The sequence below is a fragment of the Phaenicophaeus curvirostris genome, chromosome 6 (assembly GCF_032191515.1).
Source record: "Phaenicophaeus curvirostris isolate KB17595 chromosome 6, BPBGC_Pcur_1.0, whole genome shotgun sequence".
Taxonomy (NCBI): domain Eukaryota; kingdom Metazoa; phylum Chordata; class Aves; order Cuculiformes; family Cuculidae; genus Phaenicophaeus; species Phaenicophaeus curvirostris.
Genome location: NC_091397.1, coordinates 50,928,362 through 50,949,121, shown reverse-complemented (window position 1 = coordinate 50,949,121; position 20,760 = coordinate 50,928,362). Strand labels below are relative to the sequence as shown.

General features: G+C 36.1%; 1 protein-coding gene across 4 annotated transcripts in view; it reads right to left on the bottom strand.

The window, feature by feature from the left end:
* ZNF385D (zinc finger protein 385D) overlaps window positions 1–20,760 on the bottom strand; it is a 404,649-nt gene that overhangs the window by 73,607 nt on the left and 310,282 nt on the right. For all 4 annotated transcript variants that reach the window (XM_069860137.1, XM_069860136.1, XM_069860139.1 and 1 more), the window contains one exon: window positions 14,988–15,098. In XM_069860137.1, the coding sequence (XP_069716238.1) occupies window positions 14,988–15,098 (111 nt within the window). The remainder of the gene's footprint in view (window positions 1–14,987; window positions 15,099–20,760) is intronic.

The following is a 20,760-nucleotide window of genomic DNA, read 5'->3' as shown; positions in this document are numbered from 1 at the left end:
TATAGTATTTGTTACGGCAACTCTTCATCATCTTAGTTGGTGCTATATACATATACTCAGCACAACTGGTCAGTCATACATACATACACTCTACAAAATATCGACAAAATGAAAACTGAGAACACCCAGAGCAATTTCAGTCAAACGGAAAGGACTTGGTTTGTTTCTCTGCTCTTTCTTTACTAGCTTCTACCTAACACTGCCAGAGACAACCATATAGGAATATTTTGCTGCTTCTTTTATATTACAGTAAACCTGTTTGTGAAGTGTATGTACGTGCGTGCGTGCCTACACACACACCCCACAAGCAACCTGCCATCTCACTAGAAATATTTTATTAGACAGAAAGGTTTCCAGTGTTTACTACATTTGATACATATATTCAGCAGGCATCCAGCTAAAGTAAAGTTAACAAAGACTCACACATGTCTGTCAGAGAGATCTAATCCATTGCCCTGCTTTTTTACTGGCTTGCAAATAATCTGTGCAGCAGTTTATTGACAGATATAAAGCCACAACATATATCAGAATCCCAATGTAATGACATTTAAGGAATAAAACATTAGAAGACAGATAACCCTTAGAACTCTCAGTCTCAACTGAATCTGTGTGACAATCTTTCCATTTTCGAATAATTTCCTATTTTTGATCCTAGAGACAAATTAAAGCTGAGTTCATCCCATAATAAAAATATAACCAAAATGTAATAAAAATAAATAGAGTAACTCGGTTTACCTTCCAAAGACACTGCTTTACACTATAAATAATTTCAAGAATGACAGTTATTTCAATATGAACGAACCTTAGGCAGACCAAAAACCCAAGGACCCTACTTTAAAAGAACATTAAGAGTGCAAGTTCAAACAATGGATATAGAAGGGTAATAGCAGACAGCAAACATAATGGTTGTAAAAGCAAGCACTTGCAGGTGTAGGTTGCTATGATCTATCAAATTATGATAAATATTGCCGTTGAGTAATGCAAGACTGCCTGAGAGAAATTAACTTGCCTGAGACAAGTTAACTTTCCCAGGGCATCTTCCTGGCTTTCAGAGTTTGAGGTGGCTGTAAGAGGTGGAATCATGTGTTTCCCTGTGCCCACATGCGTCATTCTCCTCAGAGCTTCATGAAGTCTTCACTTCCAGCTCTGGCTGAGGTGCCCCTGTATACCACCTAATCCATCAACCCAATTATAACTTGCAGAAATGATCACTACTTAATGATGCACACATTTACCAAGTAATAAGAATTTTGAACTGTACAGCACTGTGACTGTACCACAAAGAAGGGGTAAGAGTAGGATCTCAGGTACTCTCCAGAGCCCTGTTGATAAATTTTGAGAAGTCGTACTCTCAAAATGAGATCCCAAAGGCCATCAGGATAGATGCTTGAATGTCGTGTGCAGTGTGCAACACCTGACAGCTTGCGGGATTGTAACAAAGGCATTTACAGAGGAATACAACTAGGCCAAGCTTAGGACAAATGGCTTTAACACCCAGAGCCCTGCCAAGCCCAGACATGATTTAACTTATCTTTCCAGTATTTTCTCTTTATAGAGGGTTGAGGCCTTAATCTTTAATTCAGTGCTTCTTCAGCTGCACCTTACAGATACAGTTTCAGCCTCAGTGGTTTTGCCTTTCAGTCTCCTAAAAAATACATTTTATTGCATTCCAAATATAAACCAGACATTACTTCCAGCTGAGTGTTTTAAGATGTATTAGCACCTTCAGGCTTACACATGGTAAATCTAACAGGTTTCTTCAAGCAGACAACTGGCCAGGAACATAATTGGGAGCTTTCAGGCTAAGCCAGAGGGTTTACTAGTCCAAATATGATAGGAGGACAAGCAGTTGTCTGCTAATGATGGATTATTCAGTCACATGCAAACATGCCTTTCAGTCAGTCACATATAATGCTATGCCATCTGCAGGTTCAGGAATACAGATCTTAACACCCCTAACGACTATAGGACAGAGCCCTTATCTTCTTTACCTGACCAGACAGACCATAGCATACACCCTGGTGGTCTTTTAACTGCACAGCGAGAGCCAGCAGCAGAATTTATTGTCTCCATGTATCTTTGCTCCACATGGCCGTTCAGCTCCCTCTCCTCCATATTGAAACCACTCACATCTCTGAAAATGGATGGAGTTGTCTACTGTTCATTAAACAAACAGAAATTAAGGATGAACTCATCAGATAAAATTGGCAGCTTTAATAAGCAGGCATGAAAATGTGGTTATTTACAGTGCAATAATTTCGGAAAACTACTCAAGATTTGATGTTAATGATAAGATCATCATACTGTTGATTTATATTTTGTGGTGCTGATAAAACAGAATTATGAGAATAATGCTTTGCCCCAGCCAAAGAGCTTTAATGGCCAACCCATCACTTACCAATTTGAAAATGCACCTTTGCACACATCAGAACAACTTGCAGTGAAACACTAAAGACCCCCTGCCTTGTCCTAAATGCAATTCATGTTTCTATAAACAGCATTCTGAAATGCGATGAGCCCCCATTAAGCCCCCCAACCAAGCAAAAACCTGGTTTCTTAGCTACAGTTCAAACCCATCATCATGTAATGAATATATATGCTCAATTAAAAATGCATGTTTAGTATTGGTGGGACCTCTTTTTATAGTAAAAAAAGGAGTCATGCCTGCAAAACACACAGATTCTTGTGAGTGCAACAAGCAATTTTAAGACTTGAATTAAAATTCGTAGTCTAATTACTGCAAATAGTAATACCTCCTCACTGTGAATCAATCTCGTACTATTCTGTTACTTGTTTCACGTCAGGAGCAGTCATAACAAATCACCAAGCTGATAATGCGGACACTGGTGGGGGTAGGGGACAGCACACTGAGAGGAAAAGTAGATAAATATTTTCAGCCTTTATTTTTCTGTTTACAGAACAGAGAAATTGGCATCTTTTGGATACAAGCAGATTTTCTGAGAAAGATAACATGTAATCTCTGTTAATTTTAAAAATCCAGATTTAAAGCAGTTACACATTTAAGCTATCCTAGAAGTGCTTCTGTCATTATTCCTTACTGCAAAAACCAGAAAAAAGCTAATAGTTAGACTGCAGCAATTTTAATTTTTATATAGGCCTTAGTGGGGAGCAGGGAGTGGTGGAGGAATCTTCCTTAAGGCTGACTTTAGAGATCTGAATCCTAAGTAAGCTCAGGTGGAGAATGTCTGAACAACAAACCTCCTCCTAGGTGAAAACCGAGACTTGCACTGGCCAGATTATTTCAGGATTCTGTCTTCAAGCCTTCTACTCCCTGGATCTGGACACACTCTCTTTGGGATGACTTCTTTGCTTTCAACCAGTATCTTTATGACTGTTTCACGTTAATAACTCCTGAATAGCTCTAATTTTTCTTCTACTGTTTATTCTGCACTTGAAATTTTCCCTTTCTCAAATAACCTCTTTCCTGTCACTGTATCCCAAATATTACTATGACAGACTCAGTCTCCTTTCTTTCCACATACTCATCTCCTACTCTGCACCATCAGATCCATTATTCAATACTGCTTATTCATGTCTTCTTTTACATAGCTCATTCTCCCTTTTACATGCCTTTGAACAACACATCTACTCCAATCATTTATTTAATAAACTACAAAGTCTGAAAATAATTTATCTTTATTTATCCTCAAATTTTTTTTACAAGCTTGGCTTCAACTGTTCTAACATGTTATCTAGTAAGTTGAATCATATTTGTACTGGTTGTCAAACCCTCCATCTTTCAAGAAAACTTAAAAATGAGTTTCAGAAAGTATATTTCCAAAAATTCATTTACTGATCCCCTGCTGTTCTCCACATCTTATATTCTTGTTTCATTTCTGATGTATTAGAAAATAAAATCTCTAGAGAAAAGACTTCACCTTACACATCTGTAAAGCACTGTATACTCACAGATATCTCTATTCAATAACAAAAGAAAATTTCCCATTATGTCATTACAATAATAAGTGGGGAGAGTCTTTGGAAAGGTAAAGCGGATTGACATAGCCTGTAAAATAAAAATTATGCAGCATACTCACATTAATTACTAAATCATAAAAATAAACAGGTTGTCGCTTTAGAAGAACAACTTCTATGCAAGTGATGAAATTCTGTATTTGGCGAACAAGGTATTAAAGCAGACAGAACATAAGGAGTGAGCTTACTTGAGTAATTATTTGATTTGCAATGTAGTGCTTTTATCATCAATTTAAGATGAAACAAAATGAAGAATCTGAGTGAATATGCCATAGTTCTGAAATTAGTGTATATACCATTGGCCTCTTGAATCGTGACATTTGGATGTGTTTTGTATTGGTGTGTAGACTCAGATTAGAGATAATAATGCTGAAGTGTCTGCATCTAATGAAAACATAACACCTTCTATTTGGTGGCATGGCTCACTGCAAAAAAGCAATATATCACTGTCCTGAAAACGGCCAGCAGGAATACAAAAACAAGCTACTGCTAATTAAAGCTTTTATGTAAAAACATGACTGCTAATCAAGTCTTTATTGCCCCATACTCTCGGTTTCTACTTTCTTCTTCATTTACACCTTATCCTGTAGCCCTTAAAGCGGTTTATAATCTTCTTATACGTTATGTTTTTCTGATATTGTAAAAAGATAAAGTTGTGACAATGATAATTTTAAAAGATAACTAAAATAAAAAAAAAATTGTCTGTGGGAGGAAAAAGAACAGTACAATTAAACTACATCTGGTCATTCCGATAAGTCATTAAAGATCATATTTAAGTTATTTGCAAAACGTAAAATATCTACTCAATATGAAGGTTTGTCGTTCTTGTGGCAACTGAAAATATCTTTGTTACAAGGAACAAAATATGCTGGGCTTTAGATACAAAAAATGCCCTATTTTAAGAAGCGTGTTATTCAGTAATAACCACAACAGGAGACATATTTCCTTTAAATAAAGGAGAGAAACCTTTAATTTTTAATGATGTCGTGTTTGCTACACAGCCACTTCATATAAATGGAATACTGAAGACAAATATTACCCAAGCCAAATGTTGGATTAAAAGCCAACAAAATCACTTTTGCAAAAAATTTCTGGGCTAGCACTTACTAAGTTTCTCCTAGTGAAGTGCCACATAAAGATTTAAATTTTAATTTATATAGTGATAATTATTGCAACATTTGCACAATGAAGTGAAAAAGTTACAACATAAGATGTTATTTGAAATAGAAAGCATTCTTCTAATCCTGTAGAGAAAGATCAACTGAACTTATTATTTTTTGTCAAAGACGTAATAAAATCAAAGCAACCATTGTCATTTGCAATAAGACTTTAAATGTAAATTAAAATACTTCAGACAAAAGGCTTGAAAGCAAGTGATTCTCCCATCGAGGCATGATTTTCACTTGTCTCCAGGCGTAACATTATGCGCACTGATGGGCTGATCAACAGAACAGAACTTCTCCCCAGCTGTAATCAGGAGTGATTGATGGTTGGGACAAAAAAGTTGATTATCATGACAAGTCCACTGATGCAGAGAAAATAGGCTATGCTGGAGAAAGGATGAAACCTGTTCAAAGACTACCTTCTAAAATCCCCTTTCTAAAGAATAAAAAGAAACATTTATAACCATCCAAAATGAGCTAACATAAATGAATTCACTGCATTTACTATACATCTGTACCTACAGTCATTCCACCACAATACAAGGACACCTACGTAAACCCCAAACAGAATAAAACCTTGTATTTTTAGAATCACAGTTTGAGATCAACTCATCAAACAATTATACATATGAAAGTACCTGCATGGTCTACCACTGCCTCAGTTTGAATACATTTTGAATTCATAATCATGCTTTTAAAAGCCCTAGGGGAGTTAGGTGTAAGAGCCATACTGGATTCTTTCCTGAAAATAAGTCAGTCCCCTTAGTCAATTTTAAACATTTAAAGACTTCATTTTCAATTTAGATTAAAAAAAATGCATGGGGGGAGGGGAGAGAGGGGGCAATACACTCTCAAAGGCATAGTTCAAATATGTGCTTTTTAATTCCAATATAAAGCTTTTAAAAACTGATATTGGGTTGCACTTCCACTCCTTCAGATGATCAGACTCACAACTGTTAGCTGTGATGTGTGTAAGTACATGGAGCAGCAATATCTCCAGAGAGTGTAAAAGACATGTGAGGAGCAATAAAAGAACCAAGCAGCTGAAAAAGCGAGGTCTAGATTTCTAGAAGTGGCATTTGTTTACATCAGGGACACTTATGTTTAACAGTAATTCTCACAAAAGGAAATACTATATTTTCTACAAGAGGTCACTGCACAGATACAATGAAGAACAATATATCACACCAGGAAATGGGATTTTGCTGATCATAAAGAGACGGGGGAAGAAGTAGTGTCCAGAGTTAGTATAAGGTTATTTGAAGAGATTTTTATGGTTCTTAGAATAGAGTATAATCAACTAAAGCCAAGTAAAAGAGCAGCTTTACTTTTAATGCATTTTTAGAAGAAATTAGGATTATTGTTTTTGGAGGAAAAAATACTATTTACATAATTTAACTAATTTTGATGGAGATCTACACCATGCAAAACTGCATATTTTCTCCACTATATGCTCTTTCTGTTGACCGGATTTTGACATAAAGCCCTGCCTGTTTCTCTTCTCCCAGTTCTTCTTTATATCCTTATCAGTGCCTAAGAAAGTGAGCCAGAAAGAGTCACTGAATGGTGACTGAAAGAAAACATTTTGCCATTTTTTACAGTGAAATTTGTTATCTGCACCTATTATTAATAATCCACAACCTCAGATTCTCTACTGAATAAATTCTTATTTTTTAAATTAAATCTGTAAGGAACAACAGACCAAACAAGGCTAGATGAAGATTGCAGAGCATAGAGTTTACAATTTATCTTTCTTTTCAGGTGATGACTTGCTTATGGAAAGTGGTTTCTGTAAAGAGTCCCCATCACAGTTGTTCATAAATTTCAATTGCTGATTAGAGGTGACTGATTTACTTCCCATGTTGACGGAGGAAGCTGACAGGAAAAAAATGCCTCAAATACAAATAAGTGTATGGCACAAAGTGACAAAGCAGAGTTTTCTCTCCTTGAAGTTGAAATGGGTATTCTTTGCCATGAACGGAATGTGACAAAATCAGAAAAGGGACTTATTTTTCCCCCTTTTATACTGTCTATATTTTTTCCTGCATATACCAATGCTTTTGTGTATAAAAGGGTGTATTTTCAATGTACAGTTCAAACTCACTAAGTGCTGTCTTCATTCTCACAGTTCAGCTGTTCTCAGTTGTTGATAAAGCTGAATGTTTTAATCCCTGATGACACCAATGTTCTATTGATGTAGATATTGGACATTTCTCCATAACCTCTGCTTCCACAGAGACCAGGTAGCTGCAAGCATTAGACTTCACGTTCTCCTGGATTTATAGAATTGAATCATTTAGTTTGGAAAAGAACCTTAAGATCATCGAATGAACAGTTAACCTAACAATAGCAAGTCCATCACTAAACCATGTTCCTAACCACCATGTGGACAAGTCTTTTAAATACTGCCAGGGACGGTGACTCAACCGTTTCCCTGGACAGCCTGTTCCAGTTCTTGATTTACATACTCTCTCTTCAACTACCACTGCTGAATATGGCTGGAGAGTGAATTTTGAGAGGAAAAAGGAAGTCTCGTAGTATAAATACAGTGGACACCAAAGCACTTCATTTCTCCCCATCAGCAATAAACTGAGTAACCAGCTGACAGTAAATGAATGCTTTCTTAAAGCTCAATAATTTAAGATTTTCCTTCTTTCCTACTACTTTCTTGGCCTCAGGCAATGGCTCTGTGAGCCTAATGCTTCTGAACTGGTCCATGTTTTGCAATAAGACAGAATAGATTACTTTCACTACAAGAAAAGGGAGAGGTAAGGATTAGTGAAGAGTTCATTGAAGCTCCATAGCTTGTGGACCACTGAAAGACCACTCACAGCAGTTACTGAGGATCACCCAAAATGCTTCATTTGCAGGCAATGCTTAAGAAGTAAGGAAATATCCACATCCTTAAGCTACAGTCAAGGGACTTGGTTCAACACTTCTAAAAATACTAAGAAGCTAAACAAGGTGCTGTATTAGATATGAATAATTCCTGCTTCTAGGCTATATAGGCACATAAAAATACTGCACAGAAGGCGAAAATTAAAGAAAAAATACTTCATTCAACAAAAAGAAATTATTTTTACTTCCTATTAAGCATTTGAGAAATGCTTTAAGAAACTACATGTTATATAAAATCCGTGATTATTGTTCAACAGACTATTCTGTGTTTTGTATCTTATAAAATAAACCAGTAATTTCCTACATGAAAAAAGTTTACTCACAATCATCTCACAATGAAACAACATCTATCAGAACGCAGAATTGAAATTAAAAAATAAAATTATTTTCTTTCAAAGTACAGCACAGTGTAGGAAAAAAAAAAGGTTTGAATTCTCCAGTACAGGAAACACCAGACCTTCACAGGCTCTGCTTGCAATTCATAATGCAGCCTTTAAAGCTGTGGTCAAGGGAAGATGAGGAAATGCTTCTAAAATGTGGAGGCTAGGCCTATAAAAACAGATTCCACTGCATATTGAACTGGGAAAAAATAGTAGGGTATTTTCAAATTTGTCCTGTATGCAATGTAGGTGCAAAAAATTCTGTGCTATTTGATTGGCCTTTAGGAATGCAATCCTTTAATTCTCTAATGTGTATCCAAATGCTATGGAAATCTCTGCACTAATTACTTTCTGTGATTACTTGCTACTTTTTTTTCCAGTAAATACTACAAACCGGTATCTCTGGAAAAGTGTAAACCTATGAGTGCATTCCCATTATGACTCACATTCTCATCTCAAATGAATCGCATGTGCAGTTTCACGATTGAAGTTTTATTCTTGGTGAGGTAAAAGTGCTGTAGTTAATACTATACACTGACTTAGGGGGACGCTGAGCATCTGTAAATGTTTCAACAAGAGGACCTCCTTAAAGAATCAGGCTGATGAATTCACAGAACACAGATGCATTGTTTTGGAAAGACCAGAAGTAAAATTCCCCTGAGATAATAGATAAACACGCTTAACGGTTGGCAATACCTGCAACAAGTGACTTTGATTAAGAAAGTTGGACACTACAATGGAAGCAGAAATTGTTGGTTTTACAACAAAACAGAGTTCTAAATCTAAAGGTTAATTGGAAATCTAAATCTGAATGTAACCTATAATTGAAAGCACAACAAAATATGCAAAAGATAAGAACACGTAGTTATAGCTGCACACAGAACAGTGATTGAGGCAAATAGCATACATGGCTTCAAACATCATTTAAGGATATGTCTAAAAGTTGAAAAATAACAAATGTGAAATCAGAAGGGTGAAATGCTTGAATAATTTCAAGCAGTTAACAGCATCAGCCCTTTCTGACTCTTAATGGACCAACTTTTGAAAGTCCCTCTCTTTCAAAGAGAGGCCGCTGGCCAGGTGTGACCATCACTTGGCATGGACAAGAAATGTACTCTCTATTGCCTCTTCCAAACCAAAGAAAGATCTTTGTAAATTAGTCGAGCAGGAGGTCATATAATCTCCCTCTCAGCTGCTTTTTTTTTTTTTTTTGCAAGTTTCAAATACTTTGGAATACTTATCTGTCTATTGATAATTTAACACTCTTGGGGGGATTTATGATAGGATAAGTTGGGTGGGGTTATTTTTCCTTTTTGTCCCACGTTAGCATTTGGTAATGTATATTTAGGTTATGATTCACTAAAATTCCTTTTTGGCCATTCAGCCAGACATTTCTCATTTTACTACTTGTGTATTTAAATTTTCCAGTCCAAGCCACAATAGTTTCTGCTTTTATTTACTGCACTTTTCAGCATTCCAGACTATTTTCTCCAACTGGTGAAGATAATTTTGGACTGCAATCCTTCCATCAAATGCCTGTCACCTTCCATCTAGATGTCACACACAAACCTGGTATATGTACTCTTCATTTTATCAGGCACATTGCTAATGAAAATGCAGAGTAGCACCAAGTACAGAACAGACTTCTAAAGATTCTCATTTGTAGTGATCTTTTGTTTTGACAAGAAACCATGAGCAATCACTCTCAGCACAGTTTTTCAATGTGTCGTGCAACTAACTTTGAACAATTTTACCTGGACTATATTCTCCTACTTACTTTACAAGACTGTCATTTAGGACTGTATCAACTCTTATCAAAGCCAAAATATATTACATCTATTTATTCTCTATTATCCATTCGACCAAGTATCCTGCCAAAGGAGAAAATTAGATTCGTTTGACATGATTTCTTCTTGACAAATTCATGTTGGCTTTTTCTTATCACCTTATCCCCTAGGAGCTCACAAATTGATACTTTCATAGAATCATAGAATGGTTTGGGTTGCAAGGGACTTTGAAGATCATCTAGTTCCAACCCACCTGCCACAGGCAGGGACACCTCCCACTAGATCAGGCTGCTCAAGGCCCCACACAACCTAACCCTGAACACTTTCAGGGAGGGGGCAGCCACAACTTCCCTGCCCAACCTGTTCTTGTTGCCCCCTTCAGGTACTGCAAGGCTGCTATCAGGTCTCCTCAGAGCCTTAACTTCTTCAGGCTGAACAATGCCAACTCTCTCAGCCCGTCTTCGTATGGGAGGTGCTCCAGTGCTTTGATTACATTCACAGACCTCCTCTGGACCTGTTCCAGCAGTTCCATATCCTTCTTATGTTGGGGATTCCAGAACTGGTCACAATACTTCAGTTTAGGTCTCAGGAGAGTGGAGTAGAGGGGGAGAATCACCTCCCTCGACCTGCTGGCCACTCTTTTGATGCAGCCCAGGATACAGCTGGCCTTCTGGGCTGCGAGAACACATTGCTGACTCATGTCAAGCCTCTCATCAGTCAGCACCCTCTGGTCCTTCTCAGCTGGGATGCTCTCAATCATAAAAACAAGAATGCAAGTGAGTAATTTGAAGATGAGTGGCTCAGGAAGAAATTTTTCACAGAAAGGGTCATTGGGCACTGGAACAGGCTGCCCAGGGAGGTGGTTGAGTCACCTTCCCTGGAGGTGTTTAAGGCATGGGTGGACGAGGTGCTAAGGGGCATGGTTTAGTGTTTGATAGGAATGGTTGGACTCGATGATCCGGTGGGTCTCTTCCAACCTCGTTATTCTATGATTCTATGATTCTATGTTGTTCTCCATTCCGATCCCCACACTTTAAGCATTTGTTCTGCATGAAAAGCATAACCTAAATAGGATATAAGTCCTCTGGTCCTGCTTCCTTCCCCATGAGAGTTAGAACAATAGTAAAATACTGTGGAGCTATACAACACACTCATCCTCTAAAAAATCCTTCCCTACTCTTCTACCAGAACACCGCTGTTTGAATCCTGACAACTTCATACAGCTGAACTATATATGGATTCAGCAGTACCTTTGCTTTACAGAGATGGAGAGAAACTACATAAAAAACCCAAGAAATAAGGAATCCATGTTGAGCAATCAGCTTATGATTTTTCAGGAGAATATTACTACTGTTGCTATTTAAGTCAAACAATAATTTCTGGCTAACATATTTGGAAATATTTTTATAGTATATCATAATAGAATTCAAGTCCTGTGAGTACACAAAACCAGCACCCAATCATTCTCTGAAGGAAAGTTGAATTATCACTCAGCCATCTGAATTAAGCAAGAGGGAAGAGAGAGAGAGAATCTCTTTGCAAGAATGGACTCTGTTAACAGACATTGTCACTATCCTTTGAAATTAGAAGCATGGGCAAAGCAAGACAGTCAAGACACATAATCAAAAGACTGAGGAAAATACAGTAAGCTCTTTTTTTCCAATCCATGAGGTTGTTTGCTTGGCTGTGTGTGTGTTGTTGTGTTTTGTATTTTTTTAAAGAGCGTTCATGTTAGAGGAGGATTTACTCCTACAGGTAGTTACCTGTAGACACATAAGTTGGCTTACTGAAGTCAGCTGGACTTAATTTTCCAGAATGCTTTTAGCAGATGTTTAGTTTTCGCTACATTGCTTGCATTCACAGTTCTTCTGAACTGGTGCAATAGCTCTCAGCAGCTGCCAAAATCCAAATGGCAGCTCCTACACTTGCAGCTAAGCACATACTTAAATGTTTTGCCCTGTACTCAATGCACAATGTGAATGTAAATGTTATACACAGATCTCTCCCAAAGAAAAAAAAAAAAAGAAGAAAAAGTAGTTCACTGTTTGAAATGAACTGCACAGTACCTACCACTGCTGTTGTAATGTTTTTTTCTCAGCATGAAGAAGCTTTGGTTACTTGCCCATTCCTCCCTTCCCTTGTATGAGAAGATTTATTTTAAAAAGAAAACACTGAACACACAGCTGTCATGAAGATTTATAGATAACTTCTTTAGAAAGAAGCTAAACGATTTTAGACTATTGTGCTGCCTTTTCTCATTTTTCTTTGAAATGTAATTTTGATACCATGCAACCAGGAAAAAAAAAATCTTTTCTGCTCTGTATCAAAGGGGGGAAAATTCTGTATTCTCTGCAAAAATGAAAAATCTCACAGACCAGTTTTATTGTAAACATTTTCATAATACTGTTGTGCAGTAGGTAATTGGAATTTCTATTCATTTCTTTCTGATAAATCTTATCTCCAGCATCTAAAAATAAAGACATACTGGTAGAACAGCCACAAAGCCCTAGGTTTTTGAACAGAACAGCTATTTATTGTTGCTCTGGTTTTAAATCATGTTCATCAAAATATGACAAAAATGAAAGGTATGAATATTGAGTAAATGAAAACTATTTCACAACAATAAGAAAAAAATGTTTGTGTTTGCCATTCATCTAGTTATCAAAATGATAGCAAATAGCTCTTTTCCTTCAAAGTAATATTTCCTCTAAGTCTCAACCTTAAATACTTAGTTTAGCACATTTTTGCTTCAGAAACTGGTGGACATTCTGAATAACTCAAGCAACAGAGGAACTTAGCTCTGCCTATTCCTCTAACATTGCAGAAAAAACATTTCTGAATTGCAGTGGAACTCTGGCTACTTAAATAATTTGTGATTTTCAGCACTAATAACTATATGCACTGGAATGAGAAGAGATCATCATAAAGATCCACAAACCTCTTTTGTATGGAAGAGAAATAGAGGGGAGATAGCATCCCAGGTTAAACAATGGGGAGCATTTGGATGATAATCTCTCCATCAATCACTAACACTGAGATTACTTTAAAAATCAGGTGAAAAGAAGTGGAAAGTGAAAGATTCTTAGCAAGAAGGTCTCTCCATTCTATAAAGATATTGATATTGATCTGCTTTGAGAGATGAGAGCATCAGAACAACCATCTACCGAACAGTGTTGGCAAACCGGATTTCAAGCCTGTCACTTGCAGGTGTGAAGGGACAGCTAAATATCAGCTTAACTGCTTTACTTCTAAGAGTTTGCTGTGAATGCTTTAAATGAAGAGATTTCTTCGGAAACCAGGTTTTTTGACACTGTAGATCACTCTGAAAACACTTCTTCCCTCTTGCTTCTGTGGAAACCTTTCTAAAATGAACAGAAAAGGAACAGTACGGGAGCATTACTAATCCTACACGTAAGAAGTATCAGCATCCACTGATATCTTATTTGCTTCTGTGTAGAATAATTCTCATTTCAAACGTTTTATTCAGGAAAATATCTACTGCTGTCAGCTGTAAAATTTTACACTCTATGTATCAATCCAAGTTGTGTATTTGTTAATGACTAAATAATTTTAATGACGCGTTCTTCCTCTCTTTTGTCTAGATCTTTCTGCCAACTAACAAATACTATACCTTCTTTGAAAGGAGATGTTTCACTTTGGTATACAACACCAAAGTGGTTGATGTCTCTTGCAGCTACATGCTATGTACAATTCAGTGCGGCATGCTTTTTCCTAAGTGAAAGATAGAAATTATGAGTGATGAGCTTGGCTACTCAGTAAGGTGCATTCACTGTGGCCCAGAAGTCTTCATTGTCCCCTCCTCATGAATGGCTCAGTATCCACAGTTCCCATTCTAGCCTCTGACTTCTAAATAGAAGAGCCTAATGAAACGCTTCTATTTTTATTGGAATAGAACATGACAGCTCCACCACTGTTTGAGAATGTTGTCAAGGTTGTAAGAGGAAAGAGTCCATTCAGTCCGTTAACTAGAAAACCCGCAGTGAAACAGTGTAAGTAAGTACATGATGCTGACAGATCTGGGAATTGCGACTGAGATCTTGTTAAAATTATTTCTAAGCAACAAAAAGCTGAGGGGAATGAGGAGAATTGCACTATTCTCATCCCTAAGTGGCCAATCCTTAAAAGAAGGCTTAAAGGTTCTTTAAGTTTTTGACAAGTTATGGCTTTGATAAATAATTGATAAAATAAAAATAGGTACAAACTGTACATAAACAGCTGCCTAAAAAGAAGCAGTATCACACCAGAATTATTGCACTTTTTCACTTGAATACTATGAGAAAGAAACCTTTTCTGTGACAGAACAGTTACTCCTTGGCAAGAAGCACCAGAGCATGGCATCCTTGGGTAACTACAGAGAATGAGTTTCCTTCTGTATATTAGTCCATCTCTAGTTCAGCTTGGTTTATGTGATTTTTGGAGGAGTGAGAAGATGTAAGGTAGGAGCCAATACACAACAAAAAAAAAATCCTTAAAAAAATCAGCTTTATATTAGCAGTAAAGAATCAATCCATTTTTCTATTTACACTCTGTGCAGCATAATTGAAGTTGATGAGCTTGCAGGCATGTATCTACAGGGAAAATCTGTCCGTGTATCGAAACACTACCAAATAATTGTGTTTATTTCATCTGCTGAGCCACAAACTTAAATCACAATGTTTCATTTTGGTTCAGTTTATGCAAATTAAGGCACACCCTAGAAGGTAAGTACATATTTCTAATCTGATACAAAATGTTTGACTTACATCAGAATTAAATCTCAGCTGGCAAATGTTGCATGATATGATTTGCTTTCTTCTATGAGGAAGAGGAACCCCAAACGTATGATTTATTACAGCTTTTTGAATTGGGTCCATCTGTAAAGAGAGAAGAAAGAGAAAAATAAAAGCTTTTGCTGTTCCACTGTATGCTGTTTTCTGTAGTCTCAAAAATTATTCTGTACCCTGGCACAACACACACCACACTATAGAAAGTTATTATTTTTATTTGAAGATAAATATTTCTTCGTCATGCAGTTTTACAAAGAGGTAATACAGAAAGGAACAAAGACAAGTGTCGTTAGCTATCTTGAAATACATATCCTTAGTTCAATTCAATATGTCCTCATGTTCCTTTACTGAAGAAAGCTAAAAGCTGTAAATGTTGAACAAGTTTACATATCAAAACACTGATCTATGTTATTTGTAACACAGAAACGTTATCTCACTTAATAAAACAAGACTATTTTAAATAAAGCTATTCAGAAAAGTATCAGTGGAAATGTGGATGAATATATTTATATATAAATATTTATTTATTATTATTTATTATTTAATTATTATTTATATATAAATAATCCCAGAATAACACATGACACTTCAGTAGTATGAAAAAAACTATTATTTCCCAGGAGCTGATAAATTAATCTTTTCTATAAAAAAAAAATCCACATAACCTATAAAAAAAAATCTTCCAAAGATTATTTTCACAGCCATTTGGAAGAAAATATTTTGAAAAAAACTACTTTAAGGATGAATTTCAACTTTCAAGAAAAGGATTATTCTGAAATAACTTCTATCTGAATGCTGATTTGGCAGTGTCTGCAAGTTAGGGTCCCATAAAAAGATGTGTCATTTTGGCAGAGAATTTCACAGAAGCTACTTAAGAGCCTTTTTTACACTGAGGATTAAAATGAACTTCCTCTAATTAATTGGTCAAAATTATATATATTTCTTTATCCCAGGAAGTGTTTGACAGCTATTTCTAAAATCTTTAATAGCTTTACAGCAACTTGGTAAAGCCACTAACAGTTTTTATCTTTAAATTATATTGTTACAAAGTCACAGATTTTGTATGATGCAAGTACAACTAATTGCCTAACTCTGATGATAACTAGTATTCACACAGCATAATCTGTATGTGTTTGAGAAAGAAAATCTTTTTTTATGTTCCTGTCCTCATCACTCATTTTTTTTTCTAGTCTGTTAGCAAAGGGTTATTTGATAAATAAAGAATCAGAGCTTTCCCTTAGAGTAATCAATTATTCATGGAAGCTGTAATGGTAGACAGTCATGGCCTCTATTGCAGTGAATTCAGAACAGCTCTCTACAGAAATTTTGCATCACCTGACAGCTGTTCAGTGTCAGATATGAAATAGGTCATTAAAATAATTCCTGTTGAAAAAAAAATATACAGATTGGTAGGAAAAAAAAGGAACAAGGAAAACGGCAGAGCTTTATAGAAAGGTTTTGAAGAAATGCTCAGTTTGACCATCCAATTTGATTTGATGTGAAAGTGAAATACCTCATTCGTTAGTGCAAACACCAGCATAAAAGAACACCAATGCAACCTAGAAACTAGGGATGCCACTGTAACATGACCCTGAAATACACTGATGGCTCAGGTTGCAATATATCAAGCTCTGAAACAGTACAGCATGCTGTGTAAGACTTTCTGCAGTAATGAAATTGTGCTATGGACAGTAATTTTACTCAGTAACATGATCTTGAGAAGCCCACGGTCCAAAAATACTGTTGTATGGACCAGAAAGAATACCACTACATAGGAAAATAAATAGATGGTAACAGCTCTTCTTTTTTAAGTGGCTCCACCACAGAAGAGGTAACTTATAGAATCATAGAATAACCAGGTTGGAAGAGACCCACCGGATCATCGAGTCCAACCATTCCTATCAAATTCCTATTCTTATCATGCCAGAAGAACCAATAGACATGTATCCTGTGATTTTCAACGCTAAAGTCTTAACTGCAGCTATTCCATTGCTGCTGAAGTTTGGAGAAATTTAGCCTGAAAAAAGAAACTGTCCCATTCACCACTGCAAGCCTGAAATACTCAGAAATACCTGGAGCTCAGATATATGAATAAGTCAGCATATGGTAAGAGGAAATTGTGCAATATTTGATCCAGTGTAACTGCCTTCACATTAATCACAGTTGTGAGATACTTGCTTAGCCTGCAGTGTAAACATATTAAACTCTTCCACAATATCTCACAAGTGCCATAAGTTAAGACAGCCAAGAAAGAAGCTTTCTAATTGTAATATGAAAGGTACCACCATGGTTTGTAGGATAGAACAACTAATTTTTTTGTGTTGGATTCACCTGTCTTGACGGTAAGAATTCTAACTCCAAATGGGAGTTGGATGTATGGGGAAATTATGCACATATACTGAGAATGAGACAATTTTTTGGAACTGAGAAAAATCGTGAACTATAGGAAAGTAAGTCTTGTTTGCAATCACTTTTATTTTAGTTTCATGGGCAAATGTGGAGTTTCTTTTCTGATGACTCCATAGATTTTCTCTTGTTTATCTGTCAATACAGAAATCCATCTTAACACTTCCCTTTCTGTTTCTAAAGATGCAGACTTCCAGATATACAGATACGTGGCCTTATTATGAACTGGGCAATTTGTGTTTGTGGTTCTAAATGAAAAAGTATTCTGGACAGCTTCTAAGTTTATTAAGAAAAGCCGCGTTAAAGTAAGTATCTCTTCTCTGCCAACTGCACTTTGATACGGCAAAGCGGGATTAAACTTCAAAACTTAGCCTCAGATTCTAATAAACTTGAGGTAGAATGCTAGAGTGGTAACTGACATTATTATTTTTTCCTGGAGATTTGATTTGGGAAATACCACCAACCCATACATTTCAAATAAACATGCAAAAGCATCAGACAAGCTTCCAGAAGTTTTATGCAGGCAACCTGAGAGAGGTAGCAGGATACCAAGGTGCAGCATTGCAAGCACTCAGATCTCACAGATGCTGTAAGACAGAGAGGAGCTCTGCTGAGAGGCAAAGGAACAAAGAGGGGCAGTTGATTGCCAGAAAACAGAGAGCGAGAATTGCAGGGAAGTTAGAGGGAAATGATGTCATGTAGCTGAGATAAATCTGCAAGTGCTGAGACACTTAACAGAAACGCCAAGCACTTCTAGGCTCACTGAATGTTGCTAATTACACATAAATTGCATTTCAACTTATATAAATGATATTTGCTTTCAAAATAAGTTATCATTATGAACTTTTATAAAATACACTTGTTAATAGTGCTATGTTACATATATTTACTTTATTTCTTACATGCAACCGATTTAATTTGAACTCATTTACAATGAAGGACAGAGAGGTTTGAAATTCGTAAGAAATATGATTCAGCTGCCAATGCCATGCATGAGAGCAAGGTTTGCAATATGTTCCTTTACTTGCTCTTACCAATGTATTTGCACTGTAAATTACAACATAAAGAGGGCAAGCTGCCCTGTGTTTGACTTGTTCACTACCTTTTGCTTTTCAATTGTCCAGAAGTAGGAATATCTTACTATCTAAGGCAGTAGGCTCAATCACACTTTTCCTTGTGGTTAGTCTACGGATAGCACGTTGCACAAGATTCACTGCAAACCACAAGCTAACTCTTTGGGCAATTAAGATAAATTTGAAAAGTTTTCTATTCCAGTCAGTAAATTTTTGTTTTCAATACATAAAATACACAGCAATAATATAATCTAAGTTTTAATTATTCAAGCTTAAAGTTGTGTCAACATGATATTACTTACTTTCTTTGATCAAATACTGTACACCCTTCCAAAGATCTTCCAGGGCATACCAGACTTCAGCAAAACCCAGGCTTAAATGAAGGGCATGGCAGAAGTTGGCCCCTTACTCCACTTTCTTAGCTTTGACCTTACCACCCTGATTTGGCTTTGCTTGCTTGTTTCAAATTCAACTTTGTCAGATCAACGATCTCAGCTTCATTTTTCTCCATTCTTGTGCTTTGCCTATAGAGCATGAAATAGCTATTTATTTTGTGGGCTGCAGATGAAAGGAGTGGCTGTTGCATGAACTTTTTTGGATGAAGCATCTACCACAAAAATCATCAAAAAGTTGACCCATGAAATCCCGTGTTATCCTACCTGCCTGGGCAACTTTTCCAGAATTGTCATAGCTGCAGGCTATGTTTCCATCTCATTACCTTTCATTAAGTGTCTGGAGAGCTTAGGTTGGTAAACTTTACCTACAGAGAAATTTGATCCTTTGGAAATGTAAATTTTACATAATTTCCACACATTGCACTTTGTGAATTTCAAATCTTTTTAATATATGTTTGTTATGTGACTTCTTATCCTAGAGGCATAAGAGTATGCCTAAGTTTAAAACAACAATAAACTGATAGGAAAGCATGCAAGTCTGAGGCTTGAAGGCTCAAATCAGAAAAGGATATAAACCAAAGTTAATATTTTTTTTTAAATTGTGTAATAAAACCAAGGGACATATAATGAACAATTGAAATGCTTGAGGTTGGCAGTAAACTAATGGAATTGCAGTAACATCTATAAATAAAAACATCCAGGTCAAAGGACGAAGATAGCATGGATGCTCAAGAGTCTGTTCAGAACACATGGTAGGACTAAACCAATAAAATAGGTAAGAAAGTATTTTTAGTTGAAAGCCAAAGAAACTAGCTACAACAGATTGACTCAAATCTTTATGGTCCTATACTAAATTAGTAGAAAAACACATCTGGACATTGAAGCTCTTAGGAAAAATATGCTGTAGATAATTTTAGTGGTAACTTACAAAAAAAAATTACCCACTGAAAGACTTGCTTAAATAGGTAAGTGAATTCAGTGACACAGCTACCAACACCTCTCAGTTCATAAAATCCAGATGCGAACACAGTGCAATGCTACAATGAAAATAATATTGAAGGAATAATATACAAGAAATGTATTTAATCATAAGTAAAAAATTAATTCAAACAAGCACACTGTAATATTATTATTCTTGCAGACAAGGTACTGATGCTTCCATATATGAGTTGAGACTTTTGTGAACATCTTAATGGTAAAATTGGTAAGAAATAAAGATAATTCAGTAGGGCCTCCTTTCATTCATTCTCTTATGTTCCAACAAACAGTGAAACTACTAAGAGCATTGGGAACAGCATAGATCTTGATCTTGTACTAATCACATGCATAATGTCATATCAAGGAAAAAAGAACAAAGTATTTTCATATCCTCCACCATTTATACTTACTGGTGAATGTAATCAATTTTTAAAACTGCATAATGGCTGCAAATTTAACACCAAATATTTTAAACATAAAGCTGCCTATTGCATTATAATTGTGATACACTAGTAGAGAAACGGAAAAGCAGTTTCTAAAACCATATGAAAGTTCCTCAATAATGTGAAATCATTGTCATTTAGACCTTGGGGACTTTCGGAACCAGAAATTTTCTCAGAACATAATTTGACTATTTCCAATAGAGAATTGAGTAGTTCCTCTCTGATCTCAGTAGCATCAAGAATTCACAGTCATTACCCTTGTAATCATGCTTGCCAATTGTACACATGCATCAATGTTATGTTATGCTATGTTATGTATCATATCATGTCAAATTATGCTGTTATATTATTAGTTATGCAGAAACTCTGATGTTTTGAAGAAATGTTGGACATTCAGCCTTATATTGCCTGTATAGTGTGTTCATATTATGGGCACTGTTCAGCGGAGTAGTAG